This window comes from Trachypithecus francoisi, unplaced genomic scaffold (assembly GCF_009764315.1).
Source record: "Trachypithecus francoisi isolate TF-2019V2 unplaced genomic scaffold, Tfra_2.0 Lachesis_group16, whole genome shotgun sequence".
Taxonomy (NCBI): domain Eukaryota; kingdom Metazoa; phylum Chordata; class Mammalia; order Primates; family Cercopithecidae; genus Trachypithecus; species Trachypithecus francoisi.
Window position 1 is genome coordinate 71,309,855 of NW_022681461.1, and position 19,628 is coordinate 71,329,482.

Here is a 19,628-nt window from a genome sequence, read left to right on the forward strand (position 1 = left end):
TGGATGGATAGATGCATGGATGGATGGATGGACAGATAGATAGATGCATGGATGGATGGATGGATGGATGGATGGATGGATGGACAGACAGATGCATAAATGGATGGATGGATGGATGGATGGATGGATGGATGGATAGATAGATAGATAGATAGATAGATAGATGGATGCGTGGATGGATGGGTGGATGGATGGACGGATGGATGGATGGATGGACGGACGGATGGATGGATAGATGCATGGATGGATGAATGGATGGATGGATGGATGGATGGACAGATGAATGCATGGATGGATGGATGGATGGATGGATAGATGATGCATGGATGGATAGACAGATAGATAGATGCATAGATGGATGGATGGATGGATAGATAGATGGATGCATAGATGGATGGACGGATGGATAGATAGATGCATGGATAGATGGGTGGGTGGGTGGGTGGATGGATGGATGGATGGATAGATGGATGGATGGATAGATAGATGATGCATGGATGGATGGATGGATGGATGGATAGATGCATGGATGGATGGATGGATAGATAGATAGATGCATGGATGGATGGATGGATGGATGGATAGACGGATGCATAAATGGATGGATGGATGGATAGATAGATAGATAGATAGATAGATGCATGGATTGATGGGTGGATGGATGGACGGATGGATGGATGGATGGATGGATAGATAGATGCATGGATGGATGGGTGGGTGGATGGATGGATGGATGGATGGATGGATGAATAGAGATAAAGAGAGAGAGAGAGAGATACACAGACAGAGAGACAGATGGATGGATGGATATATATATATAGTTGGGACAGTAAATTCAATAGTGTTAGTCCTGGACCAAAGCCCAGCTCTGCTGTTTCCTGCCTGTGTGGCCGTGGACAAGGTCCTAGTACTATCAATGGCTTCATAAACACCGGCTGAATAAAAGGAGGAAAGAAGAGACAGAGGCAGAGAGCCAAAGCAGGCATTCCCTCCACCATGTGAATTACATCCGCATCCTCGAAGCACCTGTCAGGTGCCAATCTTTTTTGCTTGCTCCTGCTAAATAAAACAAAGCACTTTGCTTCTTCCCCTCCCCAAGACAAAGTTCTTGCTGCGGGAGTAGCCAGCTCGATTTTATTTTTTATAGGCCAAACACAAGGGCCGTGAAAGTTTCAACAGACCCCAAGGGCAGCATTACTTTGTCAGTCTCATGGCAAAGCCCAACAAAGATCCTTTCAGAATGAGTGCACCATAACGTTCCCATGTGTCTCCATGAACACATGCACTAAGTAGAATTCACACCCCAAATGCTGATTTGCATTTCCCAACATCCTGCCCTCCCTTTCTGAGTCAGGCAAGATCAGAGTACAGCACTGTAACAGGGATCAGGGTTTGGAGGAACAGGAACTTCCCAAGTAGGTGGAAACACAACATAGGTGCAGTAGCAGAGAAATGGTCCCCAGAGATGTCTAAATCCTATTCCCCAGAACCGGTGTGAATGTTGCTACACGGCAAAGGGGAGTTAAAGCCGCTGATGAACTTTATGTTGTTAATCAGCTGACCTTAAAATTAGGAGATTATCTCAGATTACCCAGCTGGCCCAGTGTAATCACAGGGGTCCTTAAAAGTAGAAGAGGGAGGCAAAAGAGCCAGAGAAGGAGATGCGAAAATGACTAGATCTGCCATTGCTGGCTTTGAAGATGAAGAAAGGGATCACCAGCCAAGGAATGCAGAGGACCACTAGAAGCTAAACAAGCAAGAAAACAGATTCTCCCCCAGAGCCTTCAGAAGGAAGCAGCCCTGCCTGTACCTAGATTTTAGCCCAGTGAGACCTATGTCAAATATCTAACCTACAGAACTGGAAGATAATAAATTAGTGTTGTTTTAATTCACTAAGTTCATGGTAATTTGTTACAGCAGCTATAGAAAACCAACAGTTTTGGGCCGGGCGTGGTGGCTCACACCTGTAATGCCAACACTTTGGGAGGCCGAGGCAGGCAGATCACCTGAGGTTGGGAGCTGGAGACCAGCCTGACCAACATGGAGAAACCCCATCTCTACCAAAAATACAAAATTAGCCGGGTGTGGTAGCATGCACCTGTAATCCCAGCTACTCAGGAGGCTGAGGCAGGAGAATCACTTGAACCCAGGAGGCAGAGGTTGCAGTGAGCCAATATTGCGCCACTGCACTCCAGTCTGGGAAACAAGAGCGAAACTCTGTCAAAACAAAAAGAGAAAGAGAGAAAGAAAGGAAAGAAAGGAAAGAAAGAAAAGAAAGAAAGAGAGAAAGAAGGAGAGAAAGGAAGGAAGGAAGGAAGGAAGGGAGGGAGGGAGGGAGGGAGAGAAAGGAAAGAAGAAAGGAAGAAAGGAAGAAAGAGAGAGAGGAAGAAAGGAAGGAAGGAAGGAAGGAAGGAAGGAAGGAAACCAACAGTTTTCTCTAGTGTAGTGACTAAGAACACGGCTTGGAATCTGAGGCCCTAGCCTTGATTTCCAACTCCGGCATGTATTAGAAGCATGGCCGGGGCTACTCTTTGAGCCTGAATCTAGGGTTCCTCAACTGCAAAACAAGTGTAACAGTGTCTACCCAGATTTAATGTCAAGGGATTTAATGAGTTAATGTGTTAAGCATTTAACAGAGGACCTACTACATATGATGTGCTCAGTACATATCAAAAGACAGACACTGAAGAGACAGAATACAGTTAAAATCATACATCAAGCTGGGAAGTATCTAACTCCTTTCTAAACATGATCAGGAACCAGAGGGCTCAGGGTTTGAACCCTGGCTCTCTCACTAACAGTGGGATCCAGGACAAGTTACCTAACTCTCAGAGCACCCACCTTGCCTCAAAGGTCATTGCTGGGATTAGAGACATGACTGTCAATAGAACACCAGGTGGGCATCTGCCCATCACAGGAGGGAATAACGTAAATTACCTCTCCCCAGAGGTCAACTTCAGGCACCTTGTGCTGCAGGGTGGGTTCAGTAACCCTCCCTTGTTCACAGGGCTGTTGTGAGCACTCAGCGGGAGGAAGTGCATGAAAGGGCTCAGTTCACTGAAGTACTGTCAGGATATGGGCTATTAGTGTCCTCCTCCCACATTCTCAAAACACAGCTTGCTTCCAGAAAAACAACCCACAGGGATTAGACAGAAAAAGCAGAGAGGACAATCACACACACGATTTGATTTCTTTTAGTCACTGGGCTTATGGGCTAGTGTGAATTTTCATGGCCAGGGAAATTCTTTGAGGGAGGCAAAAGAGAAAAATCTGATTCTCACGCCTGCACCGCCCCTCTGGAGGGAGCGTGGCAGGGATCTCCAGACATCTCACCTTCTTCTGCTGTCTCTCAAAGACCAGCACAAGAGTCAGGGTCAGGCTCACCGCGGCCAGGGTCACGAGCAGCATGCCAGCCCAGTGGTTCCCTAAGGCAAACATCTGACTGGTAGAGTAGATATTAGCCCACACCACCACGTAGAAAACCTGCAAGATGCCAGACAGAGATCATGGTCAGGAACTTCAGTCCTCACATAAAGCAGCTCCATTCAAAGGGACACCCTTCAGACACCACTGACATCCTCCTTGGATTCAGACAGCTCACAGCACCAGTAAGAGAGTGATACAGACATCTAGGTCTGTGAGAATGAGCTCATGTTCCTTGTTTATAAGCAAAAATAGACCAAAAGGGTTAGTAGCTACCCCAATCCTTGTTTACCTTAATTTTAAATAAAACAGAAAAACGCAGGTGTATCCAAAGTGAGACAAATATCAGTTCAAAGACCACAATGATCATTCAAGCACTACATGGCTTTGGACAATGTATAACTCCTCTAAGTCTCACTTTCCTCATCGGTAAAATGGGGATAATAACACCTATTTCACAGCATTGTAATAAGGGTTAACAAGGTAACATAAGTAACAGCCCAGCACTCACCAGGTAATGAATGAATGTTGGTTCCCACCCTTTTCCCTTCTCCCTGGAAGTGGGACCTGGGAGTCAGGTGTGCTATTTGACCATTTATACATACAAAACAGCAGCAAATTATAGTGCTTCTGAGCACAGACACTGAAACCAGACTACCTGGATTTAAATTCTGGCTCTGTCATTTATGTATGTAAGTTTATATGTATCAATATGAAGATGTATTTTTTTATATTATATATACAGATGTGTATACACACATACATAGAGCTGAAATAACCCATCTGTTGAGCAGATGGGGAAACCAAGTTCCGGAGAGGAGGAAAATCTTGGCCAAAGCCAGACATTGAGTCCAGAGCCTGGGTGGATCTGCAGACTTCCAACCCCAAGCTCTGCCCACAGTAAACCCTGACTCCCATCCTTTATGCAAGGACCTGGTTACAACTCTCTCCCATAAATTTCCTCTGATCCCAAATCAATGTCCACATGTGCTGCTCGTTTCCAGGCACCTGGGCCCACAGCCCCCAAGCCTCTGACCCACACCAGCAGGCTCCAAGACACGGTGCTGAATTTGGTGGTGCCACAAGCTGTCAGGGCAGGGTCAGTGTGCGGGCCACCTCCCCCTTACCACAGCAAAGGCCAGCCGCATAGGCCTCGAGTTGTAGATAATATATCTTCTCACTTGGGGCTCCAAGAGAGCACTCTCAGCCAGGCTCCTGTACTGGTCGGCCGGGACCTGCTTGGAACCCAGGGAAAGAGATCAATTAGCCGCAGGACAGCCAGTTGCCAGTTCATGTGACTATCATGTGGAAGGGGGATTAGGCACATTCTGGGCTGTCCCAGAGGCAGAATGAGGAGCTTGGAGCACTGGAAGTCACATGGTGCAGCTCTCAGCTCAGGGAAGGAACAGGCATCATGACATCTGGAGAAGGATCCACACAGCCTCAGACTCAGCACCTTGCAGCAGACACAGGGTAGCCTGATGGTTAAGGCACAGGCCCTGGAGTCAGACAGCCCTGGGCCCAAACTCTGGCCCTGCCACTCATGTGCTGTGTGACCTGGAGCAAGTAACCCCACCCCTCTGAGCCTCAGTTTTCTCCTCTGTAAAATAAGCATAATAAAAGTATCCACTTTGTAGAACTAAGGTACATATTAAATGAGATAATACATGTACAGTGCTGAGCAAAGGGCCAGTCCCTCAGTGAACACTCAATATAGAGTTGCCATTATCAATACTGCAATATCAATATCTATTAATGCGGTCCAAAAGACTGAACATTCACATCTTCCTGCCCAAACAAAAGTATCTATAGAATATAAAGGCCCTGTGAGAGTAGACCTAAGAAAACAGAACTTAACCATTAAAATTATATTTAGGCCGGGCACAGTGTCTCATGCCTGTAATCCCAGCACTTTGGGAGAGCAAGGCGGGCGGACTGCTTGAGCCTAGGAGTTCAAGACCAGCCTGAGCAACATAGCAAGAGCCTGTCTCTTTTTATAAAAATAAAAAAGAAGGCCAGATGCAGTGGCTCACGCCTGTAATCCCAGCACTTTGGGAGGCCGAAGCAGGCGGATCACGAGGTCAGGAGTTCAAGACCAGCCTGGCCAACATGGTGAAACCCTGTCTCTACTAAAAATACAAAAATTATCTGGGCGTGGTAGCACATGCCTGTAATCCCAGCTACTCGGGAGGCTGAGGCAGGAGAATTGCTTGAAGCCAGAAGGCAGAGGTTGCAGTGAGCCAAGACCACACCACTGCACTCCGACCTAGGCCACAGAACAAGACTCTGTCTCAAAAAATAAATTAATTAATTAATTAAGTAAAATAGAAAAAAGAAATTATATTTAGGAACACAGTAGAACAATATGTAAACTGTCCACGCATAAGAAAACCCAATCTGCCAGGCGCAGTGGCTCATACCTGTAATCCCAGCACTTTGGGAGGCCGATGCGGGCAGATCACTTGAGGTCAGGAGTTCGAGACCAGCCTGGCCAACATGGTGAAATCCCGTATCTACTGAAAAATATAAAAATCAGCCAGCAGTGGTACATGCTTGCAGTTCAGCTACTTGGGAGGCTGAGGCATGAGAATCACTTGAACCCAGGAAGCAGAGGTTACAGTGAGCCCATATTGTGCCACTGCACTCTAGCCTGAGCAACAGAGAAACACTCTGTCTCAAAAAAAAAAAAAAAGAGAAGTAAATTCTAAAATCTTCAGGCTAAAATTAGCAGTATATCTTCTCTATTTGTAATTAATCCTTAATCCTCCTTGGCTAGCACAGGAAAGGCCTGACCATGTTGGGGGCTTTGGGAAAAGAGTAAAACCCATACATATAGGTACTTCATAACAATAATAGCTACAATGTATTGAGCATTTACTATATACTAGAGACAATGCCAGGGTTCCTCAAGCATTATTGCATTTAATCCTAACAAAAACCCTTTGTAATAGGTATCAATATTATCCACATTTACAGATGATAAAACTGAGGCTCAAAGAGGTTAAGTCACCATCCCAAACTCACATAGGTAGTGAGCATCTGAGCTAAATCTGTATCCAGTTCCACAGGTCTGTAAGCCTGGCCTCAAATCACTATGCTTGAAGGTACTGCATCATTATCTAATGAATTCATAAGCACTTTCCTTGGTATATGCAGTTCCCTCTCCCAAAATGCCCTTCCTCCTCTCCACCCAGCATATTCCTATTTATTCAAGATCCCAGATCAAGCATCTGCTCCTCTGCAAAGCTTTCACAACCACTGCCCTCTTCCCCCAGGCAAGTTTCTCACTTTCTCCTGTGAATGTCTTCACTGCCTATGCATTCCTCTCCTGTGGCATTTATATGATACGGTCCCGATTTCTCCCACACACGTCCATCTGCCCCGCTGGGATCTGTGTCCTGTCCACCTCTATTATGTTTAGCCAGTTAAGTGCCTGGCACAGAGTGGGCACCCAAAAAATACACATTTGTTAAGTGAATTAATTGGGAAGAGAGGAAAGAGAGAGCGGTTCTAACACGCCTTCCTTATATACCCTATGATAGCTGGCACAGAGTGTTTCATAAAGGTTTTGTGAATAACTGGATGAAAAGATACATGGATGAATGGATGAAAGAGCAAATGGTAGGGATTCAAGGAAATCAGCACTCACCTGAATGCCCCAGGTTTGCAGTTGCTCTTCTGCGGCTCCCAGGTCGAAGGAGATGGGTGCACAGGTATTGTCAATCCGGAGAACAGTGAGGACCTGGCCATTGTGGAGCTCTGGAAGCAGACCAGAAGCTTCATCTGGCTGAGTGATAACCATACCATGCTTGGGGGGTGAGTCCAAAGCCTGATGGCATCACATCTCTGGCCGTGAGAACCTCCTCGCAACAAGGAGGGACACTGTGACCATCCTCAGATCCTCTTGAGAGAAGGACTGGATTTGACTGGGAAGCCCCAGGAGGCAGAATTAAGGCCAGAGGGAGGAGGCTACTAGGACCACAATGTGAGACCACATAAGGAAGAACTTCCCAAGAGCAAAAGCTGTCCCCACAAAGAATAGGTATTTTTTGTCCCCACAAAAAAATGTTCCCCAACACAAGGAACATTTAAACAGAGAATGAAAAACTACATTAAGAGGGGTGATGTAGTGAAGTGGACCTTGATTTCAGCACTGCAAAGGATGCTCAGCTGAATAAGTTAAATTCCCAGTAGGCTCAGAGAGTCTAAGTAAGAAATAACTGACCACAGTAGGCAAAACAATGGCCCCAAAGACATCCACACCCTAATCCCCAGAGCCTGCAAATACACGGCCTTTCATGGCAAAGGGTGGAAGTAAGGGGGCTCATTAGCTGGCCTTTAATAGGGAGACTATCCTGAACCATCTGAGTGGGCCCCATAAAATCACAAAGAACCTTAAATGTGGAAGAGGGGGACAAAAGTAGAGTCAGAGGGAGATGTGACTATGGATGAAAGGCAAGGAGGCATGTGGCATCAATCGCTTTGACCATGGAGGGAGAGGGCCATGAGCCAGGGAATGTGGGTGGCCCCAAGGGGCTAGACAAAGAAAGGAAATGGATTCTCCCCAGAGCATCCAGAAAGAAAAACAGTCCTGCCAACGTGGGGATTTCGGCTCAGTGAGAGCAGTGTCAGACTTCTAACTTACAGAACTATGAAACAACAAATCTAGCTGGGCGCGATGGCTCACGCCTATAATCCCAGCACTTTAGGAAGCTGAGGTAGATGGATCACCTGAGGTCAGGAGTTCCGAGACCAGCCTGGCCAACATGGTGAAATCCCTGTCTCTACTAAAAACACAAAAATTAGCCAAGCGTGGTGGTGGGTGCCTGTAATCCCAGCTATTGGGGAAGCTGAGGCAGGATAATTGCTTGAACCTGGGAGGTGGATGTTGCAGTGAGCTGAGATCGCGCCATTGCACTCCAGCCTGGGCAACAAGAGTGAAACTCCATCTCAAAATAAATAAATAAATAAATAAATAATCTGTGGTTGGTTTTTTTGTTGTTGTTATCATTGTTTGTGTGTTTGTGTGTGGTTTTTTTTTTTTTTTTTTTGAGACAGAATCTCTCTCTGTCAGGCTGGAGTGCAGTGACATGATCTCAGCTTACTACAATCTCCACCTCCCAGGTTCAAGTGATTCTTGTGCCTCAGCCTCTCAAGTAGCTGGGAGTACAGGCATGCACCACCATGCCTGCCTAATTTTTGTACTTCAGTAGAGACATAGTTTTGCCATGTTGGCCAGGCTGGTCTCAAACTCCCAGCTTCATGTTATCTGACCGCCTTGGCCTCCCAGAGTGCTGGGATTACAGGCATGAGCCACTGCAGCTAGCCCAAATCTGTGGTTTTAAGCCAGTATGCTAGAGGTAACTTATTATAGTAGCAATAGAAAACTAATACACTGACTTACTGGTAATCCCTCCTACGTATGGCTGTAACACACTCAGCATTTCAAAAGCATAAAATATGTGTTTATTCCCTCAAAAAACATGCATCAAACCAGGCTGCTCCCAACTGCTTACAAAGCCCCCGCCTTCCAAGGGTGGGATGAAGCCAGACCATGAGACCAGCTGGAGAGAAAGGTCTGGACTGAAAACCACTCAAGGCCAGGGAGGAATGGCAGCAGCACGAAGCCAAACCTACCTGCCCGCAGTTCCAAGTAGAGAAACTGGACAAAAGGATCGAGAACTCCTTGCACCACAGTACAAGGCCCTGTGAGCCACTGGTCAGCAGGCAAGAGGTCTGGGGGTTGGGAGAGATTCCAGCCCTGGGATTCTAGGTCCCAGGTTTCAGCCACGCACTGCTGAGGACTGGATATTTTGGCATATTCTCTGTGGCTGCTGCTTAGACAATGAGGCAGGACAGAATGGATTAAAGCATAAGTGTGTTGTCTGCTGGCCCAAAATACCTGTCACCCCAGGCTAGCTCTGAACAGTACTTGAATCTTCAAAGCCAAATGACTCACTGTACTTTCCTGGAAATTCCTGGCCCATCCAAACCCTCTATCTCTCTGCTCCCCCAGTGCATCACCAAGTCCTGCCAACCGGGCAAACAAAACATCTGTCCACTCCGTGCCCTCCTGGCATCCTCACCTCTCCCTTGGCCCTCTGCAGTAGCCTACTAAGTGGCTTCTGCTGCAAACCTACCTTTACTTCTATGATGCATCTTCCACACAGTGGCCAGGGTGCAGATCAGATGATACCAATGCCTTGAGTAAAACTTTCAATAGCTTCCTGGTGCTTTGCAAAAGCCAACCTTGTTACCACGTTCTTTCAGCCCTTAGGAAAACCAGCCTCCCACTAGACTCAGCTTGAGCCCCTCAGCCTCGTTCTGTGTCTCACCACACCAGCCTCCTTCACTCCCTGAACACAGTGTTCTCCCCCACCCCAGGGCCTTTGCATATGCTGTTCCTCTCTCTAGAACACGTCTACCTAGCTTCACCCAATTACAGCCCATGCATCATTTGTATCCCAGCTCGATTCACTTTCCCCAGAGAGACCTCCTTCACACTCTAAACTACTGACTGATTAAATCCTCTGCTAAACCTACCATAACTGATGCTCTTCTCCTTAATACTCACCAAAGCTAAATACCTATGTATGCAAGTATTTGATTACATATGCATGAAATTACTTGAATAAAATCTATCTTCTCCGCCAGACTATACACTCTCACATTGGTTTGTTCATCACTGAATCTCCTGATCTGATACAAACAGGAGGCACATTAAATACATGTTTGGTGTATAAACAAATTAATAAGCTAGGAAAAGGTTCTTTTCTTTTTTTTTTGAGACAGCATCTCACTCTTGTCACCCAGGCTGGAGTGCAGTGACACTAACATAGCTCACTGCAACCTCCACCTCCCAAGGCTCAAACAAGCCTCCCACCTCAGCCTCCCAAGTAACTGGGACCAAAGGCATGCACCACCACACTTAGCTAATTTTTTTTTAATTTTTTATTCTGTAGAGACGAGGTCACTATGTTGCCCAGCCTGGTCTTAAATTCCTGGGTTCAAGCAATCTTCCCATCTCAGCCTCCCAAAGTGTTGGGATTACAGGTCTGAGCCATTGCACCCAGAGAGAAAAAGGTTCTTTTTTCATACCCTGGGATATCATCTCTGATCTCAAGGGTTCCATAGAATTCTAAATTCTACATCCTGCCAAAAAGACATTTATTTTGCTTTTTCTCTCCCTCTCATTTTTTTTTTTTTTTTGGAAGTGGAAGTGGTGGGGACAAGAAGGCGAGGTGGTGAGGTGGTGAAAACACAAGCTAGATAGCTTTCGAGTTCAAACTGGAGCTCGGCCTCTCACTAACATGGTAAAGTTGAAGAAGCAACTTAAACCTGTTTCCTCGCTTAAAGGATGCACACATTCACTGCAGAGGACTTTACAAATAATTAAGGTGATAAAAATAAAGTGCTCAGCACAAGATGGGTACAAAATAACTAGCTGCTATTTTCATAATTTAAAAGCAAGCTTGTCATGATTCAAGTTATAATCAAGCAACATTTATTTATTTGTGTTTTTAAAAGCAAGCTTGCCACAACTCAAAATTAAAATCAAGCAACATTGATTTATTTGTGTTTTTACCCTCCCATACCTTGTTCCAGAAAGGATTTAAGGTGGCTTCACAAAAACAAAATATGAAAAGATAAAACTGACCAGGCACAGTGGCTCACGCCTGTAGTCCCAGTACTTTGGGAGGCTGAGGCAAGTGGATCACTTGAGCCCAGGAGTTTGAGATCAACCTGGGCAACATGGTGAAAAACCCTGTCTCTACAAAAAAATACAAAAAGTTAGCCAGATGTGGTGGCACATGCCTGTAGTCCCTGCTACTCAGGAGACTGGGGTGGGAGGATCCCCTGAGCCTGGGCGGTCAAGGCTGCAGTGAGCCAAAATCATGCCACTGTATTCCAGCCTGGGCAACAGAGTGAGATCCTGTCTCAAAAAAAAAAATCAGTAAGTAATTAAAACCATAAAAATATTTTCTTTTTTGAGATGGAGTTTCACTCTTATCACCAAGGCTGGAGTGCAATGGTGCGATCTCGGCTCACTGCAACCTCCGCCTCCCAGGTTCAAGTAATTCTCCTGCCTCAGCCTCCTGGGTAGCTGGGATTACAGGTGTGCACTACCACACCTGGCTAATTGTTGTATTTTTAGTAGAGATGGGGTTTCACCATGTTGGCCAGAATGGTCTCGAACTCCTGACTTCAGGTGATCCGATCCACCCGCCTAGGCCTCCCAAAGTGCTGGGATTACAGGCATGAGCCACCATGCCCAGCCTGAAAATAAACTTTAAAATAAGCAAATGAGGAAAACCAGACAAAACAAAAAGGAAGGCAGACAATAAGAACAGGTTCTGGGTCGCTTGGGCTTCATTCATGATTTCATTTCATCCTCCAAGAGCCCCCAAAGCTCAGTACCATCAGCACGGAAAAGAAAACTGAGCCTCTGAAAAGTGAAGAAACTCCCTTGTAAACAGGGAAAATGAAAGTGAGAACAAGAAGCGACAAGGGAAGGTAGTGCACAAAATGCAGGCAGTCAAGCAGATCCAGTCTCAGACCAGCTCTCCACTCCACAGGAAGAATGAAAACTCCACTTTGATTTGGACTCCACGCATGGAGACTCAGAACCATTCCCAGGTCTAGTTCGTTGTACACTGAATTATGTGTTTGCCCAAGCAATGCAAAGATCTTTCAGGATGTCTTTGTTTGCCTTTCGAACCAAGAGTTCCTGGATTCTTTGCAATACCAGCTCTCATCTGTTCCTTAAAGTGAGAACAGCAAGTCCTCCACTTAAAAATACTTGTTTTTACACCTAAGCTAAGAAAAGCTACCAAAGAAAAATGTGTATGTCTGTGTGTGCGTGTGTGCGTGTGTGTGCATGCAAGCACAGAGGGGGCAGCAGTTTCCTACAAAGGAACAAGAAATGACGTGCCAAAAATCAGTGAAGCAATGTCTTCAAAGTTCTGATAGAAAAATTATTTCATTCCATCTTGTTCTAGTATTGTGTACACACTACTTTCCTTACATATATACACACACAGTGCTTTCCTAACAACAGTAGTAATAAAAGAAGCCTTTGTTTTTAAGCAGTCAAATGTCAAAGCCTCTAAAAAACCCTTCACATTCCTGTGGACCCCCACAATTCTGGATGCTGTTTCCCCTTGCCCATATCCAGCTACTCATTAATTCTTTCATTCAACAAAATATTTATATTGAGCATCTACTATGGGCCAAGGTCTGTGCTAGGTACAGTAGATACAGGGATGAAAAAGAAACCACTTCCTTCAGGGAGCTTACACTCTAGTGAAGAAGCCAGACTTCAACACTTTATACATAATTATTTACAGACTATGGTAAATGCTAGAGGGAGAAACAGGAATATATCAGAGGGTCCTGACTTAGGCTGAGCCACCAGGAAGATTCTTCAAGGAAGGGATATTTGAACTAAGTTTTGAAGGATGAATGGAAATTCCTTTTTTTTTTTTTTTTTTTTTTTGAGATGGAGTCTCACTCTGTCACCCAAACTGGAGTCCAGTGGTGCGATCTTGGTTCACTGCCTCCGTCTCTCTGGTTCAAGTGATTATCCTGCCTCCCTAGTAGCTGGTACTACAGGTGCCCGCCACCACATTCAGCTGATTTTTGTACTTTTAGTAGAGAAAGGGTTTTACTATGTTGGCCAGGCTGGCCTTGAACTCCTGACCTCAAAGTGATCTGCCTGCCTTGGTCTCCCAAAGTGCTGGGATTACAGGTGTGAGCCACCATGTCTGCTGGATGAATAGAAATTCATCAGGAGAAAGGAGGCAGGGGAAAAGCACAACAGGCAGAAGGAAACACAGGTGCAAATGTCCTGAGGCAGAACAGCACAGCAAAGAACATGAAGACAGGCCTTGCAAGCCGATCCTGACAGGTCTTCACACTACGCCCCATGGGAAACACTGAGCAGAAAGTGACATGGTTGGACTAAATGTGTATTTTAAAAAGATATCTGGGGCCAGGTGTGGTGGCTCATGCCTGTAATCCCAGCACTTCGGGAGCCCGAGGTGGGTAGATTACCTGAGGTCAGAAATTCGAGACCAACCTGGCCAACATGGTGAAATCCCATCTGTACTAAAAATACAAAAATTAGCTGGGCATGGTCGTGGGGTGCCTGTAATCCCAGCTACTCAGGAAGCTGAGGCAGGAGAATTGCTTGAACTTGGGAGGTGGAGACTGCAGTGAGTCGAGATCATGCCACTGCATTCCAACCTGGGCAACAGACTGAGATTCCATCTCAAAAAATAATTTAAAAAAAAAAAATTTAAAACCTCTGGGCCTCATATCTGTAACCCCAGCATTTTGGGAGGCCAAAGCCAAAGGACTGCTTGAGGCCAGGAGTCTGAGACCAGCTTGGACGACAAAGTAAGGCCCCATCTCTACAAAAAACATTTTTAATTAGCAGGATGTGGTGGTGCACGCCTGTAATCCCAGCTATTCAGGGGGCTGAGGTGGGAGCATTGCTTGAGCCCAGGAGTTCGAGGCTCCAGTGAGCTATGATCACGCCACTCCAGCCAGCATGACAGAGCACCCTGTCTCTAAACAAGTAAAAATAAATTAGAAATATAAATAAATAATAAAGCGCTCTCTGGCTGCCATGTAGAGAATGAATGGAAAAGAGATGACCAACAGGCAAGCTTCAGCAGGGGCTCGGCAGAGAGGGATGGTGGCTTGGCCTAAGGCCAAGAGACAGAACTGGTAAAAATGACAGAATGTGGCCTCAAAGACCCCTCCCCCTGACCTTACCTAAAGGAACTTCTGTGCCCTGTGAGTGCAGCTCAGCACGAGGTAGAAAGGCGGTGGAAAATGAAAGGTTGTGATCTTACCTTGCCCCCAGCCGGGAGGGCTCCCTCCAGGCAGGGCACTCCAGCCAGGGGAGGAGGGGGGCAATGGGCCAGCGGCCCCCGGGTCCACCTGTGGTTCACAGGCCATGGCAGGGTGCCAGCTGTTTCTACTTCCCCTTCTCAGAGCTGTGGTTCATTCTGGAGCAGCCAGCTCAGCATCATATGCCTTCAAAAAACAGCACAAAAAAGAACTTCAGGCCTGGGACTGGGCAACATGGGCTTCCCAGGGTCTCTCTCCAGGGCCAAAGTCACCAAAGGCCAGGGAGAGCCACCCAGAGTCTTTTTGCCAACTTTGGCCTTTCTGAAAATGCTGAGAAAAATTCCCAGGAGGAGAAGGAGGAGGAAGAGAAACTAAAACCCTCCAAGGCCCAAACTGAGAACTTCCCTTCTGGTCTTGGGTCTCCTCCAGCTCAAGCACAGCCAAGGGTCCACAGGGTACTCAAGAGCTGACCAGGCCCCACTGCCAGGCAGCTGGGATTTCTGTTCCCTTATGGAGGATGCCCCAGGCAACCAGGCACAGGATAGGTATATTCATTACAGGGAGTCTTGTTTACACACAGGATTTCAAGTAGCTTCCCGTAAGACACTGCAAAATACAAATTAAAAAAAAAAAAAAAAATCAGGCACGGTGGCTCACACCTGTAATCGCAGCACTTTGGGAGGCCAAAGTGGGTGGATCACCTGAGGTCAGGAGTTTGAGACCAGCCTGGTGAAACTCCATCTCTACCAAAAACACAAAAATCAGCTGGGTGTGGTGGCGCATGTTTGTAATCCCAGTTAGGAGGCTGAGGCAGCAGAACAGCTTGAACCCGGAAGGCAGAGGTTGCAGTGAGCCGAGATTGCACCACTCCACACCAGCCAGGGTGACAGAGAGAGACCCTGTCTCAAATCAAAAACAAAAACAAACAAACAAAAATCAGATGGTAGGAAATATAAATGAGTAAGAAAAGTAGGCTGACCACAGTGGCTCATGCCTGTAATCCCAGCACTTTGGGAGGCCGAGGAGGGTGAATCACCTGAGGTCAGGAGTTTGAGACCAGCCTGGCCAACATGGAAAAACCCCATCTCTACTAAAAAATACAAAAATTAGGCCAGGCATGGTGGTGGGCACCTGTAATCCCAGCTGCTTGGGAGGCTGAGGTAGGAGAATCACTTGAACCCAGGAGGCAGAGGTTGCAGTGAGCCGAGATCACATCACTGCACTCCAACCTGGGTGACAGAGAGAGAATGCATCTCAAAAAAAAAAAAAAAAGCAGTGACACCTGTCATGGGTGTTTCCTTGATGAGAAACTGAGTTTCCAGTGCCACTCCCTCCAGCGGCAACCTGCACATTTACCTCTGTTATGTGTCCCCCAGCAGGCCTGAAAATTACCCCTCACCAAGGAAAATCAGGCCTAAGTCCCCTGGGATGACACACCAGCCCTGCTAACCACATTGGTGAAAAGTCTACTAGAATCGTCTTTTGCTGCTATGGTTCTAGATGTTTGTGAAGATTTGAAGTGGCCAGTCAGCACACATCTTCATGATTCCAAGCTGGCCCAAGGGCTGATGGCCACTGATCAGGCCCCCTAGAGAGGGAACAGGGCTCTCATGCCCTCACCACCTTTCACTTCTCTCAATACTTTAAACAGCAGCAGCTACAGAATGTGTGTGACCCAGTGCAGAATGAAAATGTGGGGCCTCTTCTTTAAAAACAATGAAGAATTTAAAGATGGCAAGAGCACAGTATTAAACCAAATGGGAGGGGCTTCCGAAGTGGGGGACCCTGTGTGACTGCACAGGTTGCATGCACCTGAAGCTGGCCCCGATTTTCAGCTCTGGAAGATCACTTAGGAGCCTCCACTCCCAACCAAGAATATGTAAAAGATGAGCCTTTAACAATTATCATATATCTGCCCTGCACCGGGCTCTAAGGCTGCAAAGCAGCAAACTATGAAAACATTGAAGACTTTAGAGCCAGAAAACCTGGACTTGAATTCCCACTCTGCCACATACATGCTCTTTGACATTAGCTGTTGAGGTACTTAACAACCTGCACCTTGCTGTTCTCATTTGTAAAATGGGGATAGAGAGGTCCACCTCATATAGCTGCTGTGGGGATGTAACAGAAGGAAATGCAAGTATAATATCCAGTACTCTGCTCACCAGACCAGCCCCTGTCCTCAACATGATTTTCCTATGTTACAGGAGAAAAAACTGCAGGTCAAAGATGTAAAGTGACTTGCCCAAGGTTGGGAGGCCATGCTACCAGCGTGGAGCTGGGAGGTAAACCCAAGCCATCTGGCTCCAGGGTCCAAGCCCATAATTTCCATGCCCTTGTCCCTCTGCACTAACTGTCTCTGAGAATGTTCATGAAATCACCCTTACAAAACAAAACAAAACAAAAAAGAGTGAGTCAAGGGAGACTGCATTTCCCCGGCAAGATCAAGCAACAAATGCAAGTCAGCCCTGAGATGTTACACTGGGGCCTTCTCCTCCTCACCTGGCCCACAGCAGAAGACTCTCCTAAATATGCTAAGCGTTTCTCACTCTCATCATGCCTTCCTTCCTTCCTGTTACCAACAAAAATAGCCACAAGGATCTCTGCCCTGCACTTGATAATCACTGAAGCCCTTCTCTGCTTCATTTGATCATCTCTTAGGCCCCTGAGGCAGACATAATTCTGAGATCCATGTTCCAGACAAGACACACAGGGACATCGTAGCTAGGGGCCTACAGCCCAGAGAAGCTGACTAGAGTCTCAAAAAGGCCTGGGGGACCGAGGAGCCATGAGGGACCATGCCCAGGCTGGAGCTGCACAAGTATCCTTCCAGACTACGAAACTGGAAATAAAATTTTTATTCCATTCGTTGCAAAAATCCCACCATGAGGCATTGTCTTTCGGAAGAAATCACAGCACCCCAGTTGGCCCCAACAGCCTCTCACAAAGTACCAATCAGCAGGCTTTATTCCATTCACCTGGAGGCTGTTTCCCGTAATAGCTCAAAGTAACCAGCCCTGTCCTGCCGCTTCCCACCTGTGTAATCTTGAGCAAGTTACTTCTCTCTGCCTCAGTTTCTTTACATGTAAGTGGGGAAAACGACAGTAACTTCAGGTGGTTGTGAGGTTTAAAGAGTTCACACATGTAAATCACTCAAACTAGCACTGGGCAAATAGGAATCACTGAAGAAATATAGCTGCCATCATTTTTACTCCACAGACATTTCCTAAGCACCTTCTCAGGCCAGGCCCTGTGCTTTCTTGACTACGAAACTGGAAATAAAAACTCAAGTTCCTACTCAACCCTCCCTGCTAGGGATCACCAAATGGTAGGAATGACAAACTCAGGGAAAGACAATTACAAAACAAACAATTGCAACAAGGCAGTGAGAGGGAGCACCTCGTTTGGGGTGGAGGAAGGGTTCTCCGGAAGGCTTCCTGGAGGAAGGAGGCTCCTGGGCTTGGCAGAGGTGGAGGTGAGAGCCAAGAGAGGCCAGTGCCAAGCAGAAAGGGATATGGACCAGAGGCCAGGATGGGCCCATCAGGGCAGCCTGTGTGGTCACCTTGCAGCCCCTCATTCAACTGGGAAGCTGCAGAGGGTAGGAGGGGTGCTGGTAAGACCCCAAAGGCAGATGCCTATCATATGTCCTGAACTCCATTTCCCCATCCAGCTCAGCTCTGCACCAGCCCTAGGACAACACAGAGGGTCTGACAGATACCAGGGTGGAGGCAGAGCAGAGGGAGTGAGCACAGCCTTGAGGCTCCTGCAACTAAGCAGGAAACCAGAGCTTCTCTGAGTCTCCTTTGCTGATTCTGCATTTTAACCAGAACTTCCAGATATCCATCTTGCACAAGGTCAGCTCCCCTCTTTTTCAGCTCGTAGAGAGCATCTGCAAAGGAATATACTCTTAAGTCTTATTGCGCAAAGTCCTCCATCTCTGCAGACACCGAGTGCCCAGCCTCCCCGGGAACTAGCACTGAAGCCTCCCCGGGAACTAGCACTGAGATTCGTCAGTTTCCTAAGTCAGGTTTTGTTTTGTTTGTGAAAATCCCAACATGAGACCCTAAAAGGGTCTGTTATAGAAGTTTCCGGGCGAAAAAACCTTGAGACACAATGAGTCCGAGCTCTCCATTTTACAGATGAGAACGTTAAGACCCAGAAAATAAAGTGTACATCCAAGGTCAAGGAGCGGGTCCTGGACTGAGCCAGCATTGAAACCCAGGCTCCTTCAAGCCAGCCGGAGCTGTCACGCCATACACGGCCTTGGCCAACTTGGGCAGCTGTCTCGCCCCAGTCTCAGTCTCCGCCCTCTGGAACTGTCCAGGTCGGCTGAGGGAGGGGGGGATCTCCTTCACCCCAGAAATCAGTCCGGCCCTCCCCAACCGCGGGCTTCCAGGAGGCTTCTCAGAGCCGCTCCCACGGCCCGCACGCGGGGGCAGGGGCCCTAGGGCGTACGGAGGAACCCCCGCAGGCTGCCCGCGGCGCCGACCCTAGGCCGTCGGGCCCGAACGCAGGCCAAGGCGGAGGCGCCCAGGCGGCCTCCCAGCCCCGGAGCCCCGCGGCACCAATCCCGGATCGCAGGACGCGGGCGCGCGCCCGGGCCCGCGCACACTCACCGCCCGCGCCGCCGCCGCCGCCGCCGCCGCCGCCGCCGCCGCCGCCGCCGCCGCCGCCGCCGCCGCCGCCGCCGCCGCCGCCGCCGCCGCCACCGCCGCCGCCACCCCCGGACGCGGAAGGTCGGGGGCGCCGTGCCCCTAGTGCCGCAGCCTCTGGGCGCCGCAGCCTCTGGGCATCGCAGCCCCGCGCCCCGCCCGCCTCCCGAGTCGCGCCGCGCCGCGCCGCCTTCCCGGGCCCGCCCCCCGCCCGGCCAGCCCCGCTCCGTCGCCCAACCCGGAGGAGCCGCCCGCCGGGCTCGCTTTGGGGCCAAGAGGGAACGCGGCTCCTGGGCCCGCGGCGGAGCGGAGCTGGAGGCCGCGTTTCATCAGCCGAGCGCCCCCCGGGACGCCGGAAGGAGTCTCCGGGCCGAGCCAACCACGTGCACGGCATCTTAGGGCACGGGTTCCCGCCGTCTCCCCACTGTAAAGGAGCGGCTTACTCCGGAGGTCCAGCCCCCGTCACACACACGGTCACGGAACCCGTGGATGAGGCAGTATTTGAGACCAGAAGTTTATTGGGGACTTGGGTTTGGTTTTTGTTTGGTTGATTTTGTCGTTGTTTTTAGAGTCGGAGGTCTCGCTGTGTTGCCCAGGCTGCTATCAAACTCCTGACCTCAAACGATCCTCTAGCCAGGGCCCCCAAAGTGTTGGGATTACAGGCATGAGGCACCACACCTGGCCGAGGACTTATTT

At 48.2% G+C, this 19,628-nt stretch overlaps 1 protein-coding gene across 15 annotated transcripts in view; it reads right to left on the minus strand.

Annotated features, from left to right (window-relative positions):
* TMEM268 (transmembrane protein 268) overlaps positions 1-19,269 on the minus strand; it is a 36,081-nt gene extending 16,812 nt beyond the window's left edge. For 3 of the 15 annotated variants that reach the window (XR_004443593.1, XR_004443592.1, XM_033237672.1), the window contains exons 1-6: positions 18,897-18,911; positions 17,999-18,169; positions 14,283-14,466; positions 7,073-7,206; positions 4,551-4,661; positions 3,334-3,483 (exon numbers count right to left, since the gene is read on the minus strand). Coding sequence is in view for 13 of the 15 variants with exons in the window: in XM_033237672.1 (XP_033093563.1) it covers positions 3,334-3,483; positions 4,551-4,661; positions 7,073-7,206; positions 14,283-14,388 (501 nt within the window). In the remaining 2 variants the exon portion in view is untranslated. Of the gene's footprint in view, positions 1-3,333; positions 3,484-4,550; positions 4,662-7,072; positions 7,207-9,060; positions 9,328-14,282; positions 14,467-17,679; positions 17,699-17,998; positions 18,170-18,896; positions 18,938-18,965 lie in introns of those variants that run through there. The other 12 variants (XM_033237684.1, XM_033237673.1, XM_033237674.1 and 9 more) reach the window with 12 other exon arrangements.
* Positions 19,270-19,628: the final 359 nt, after the last annotated feature.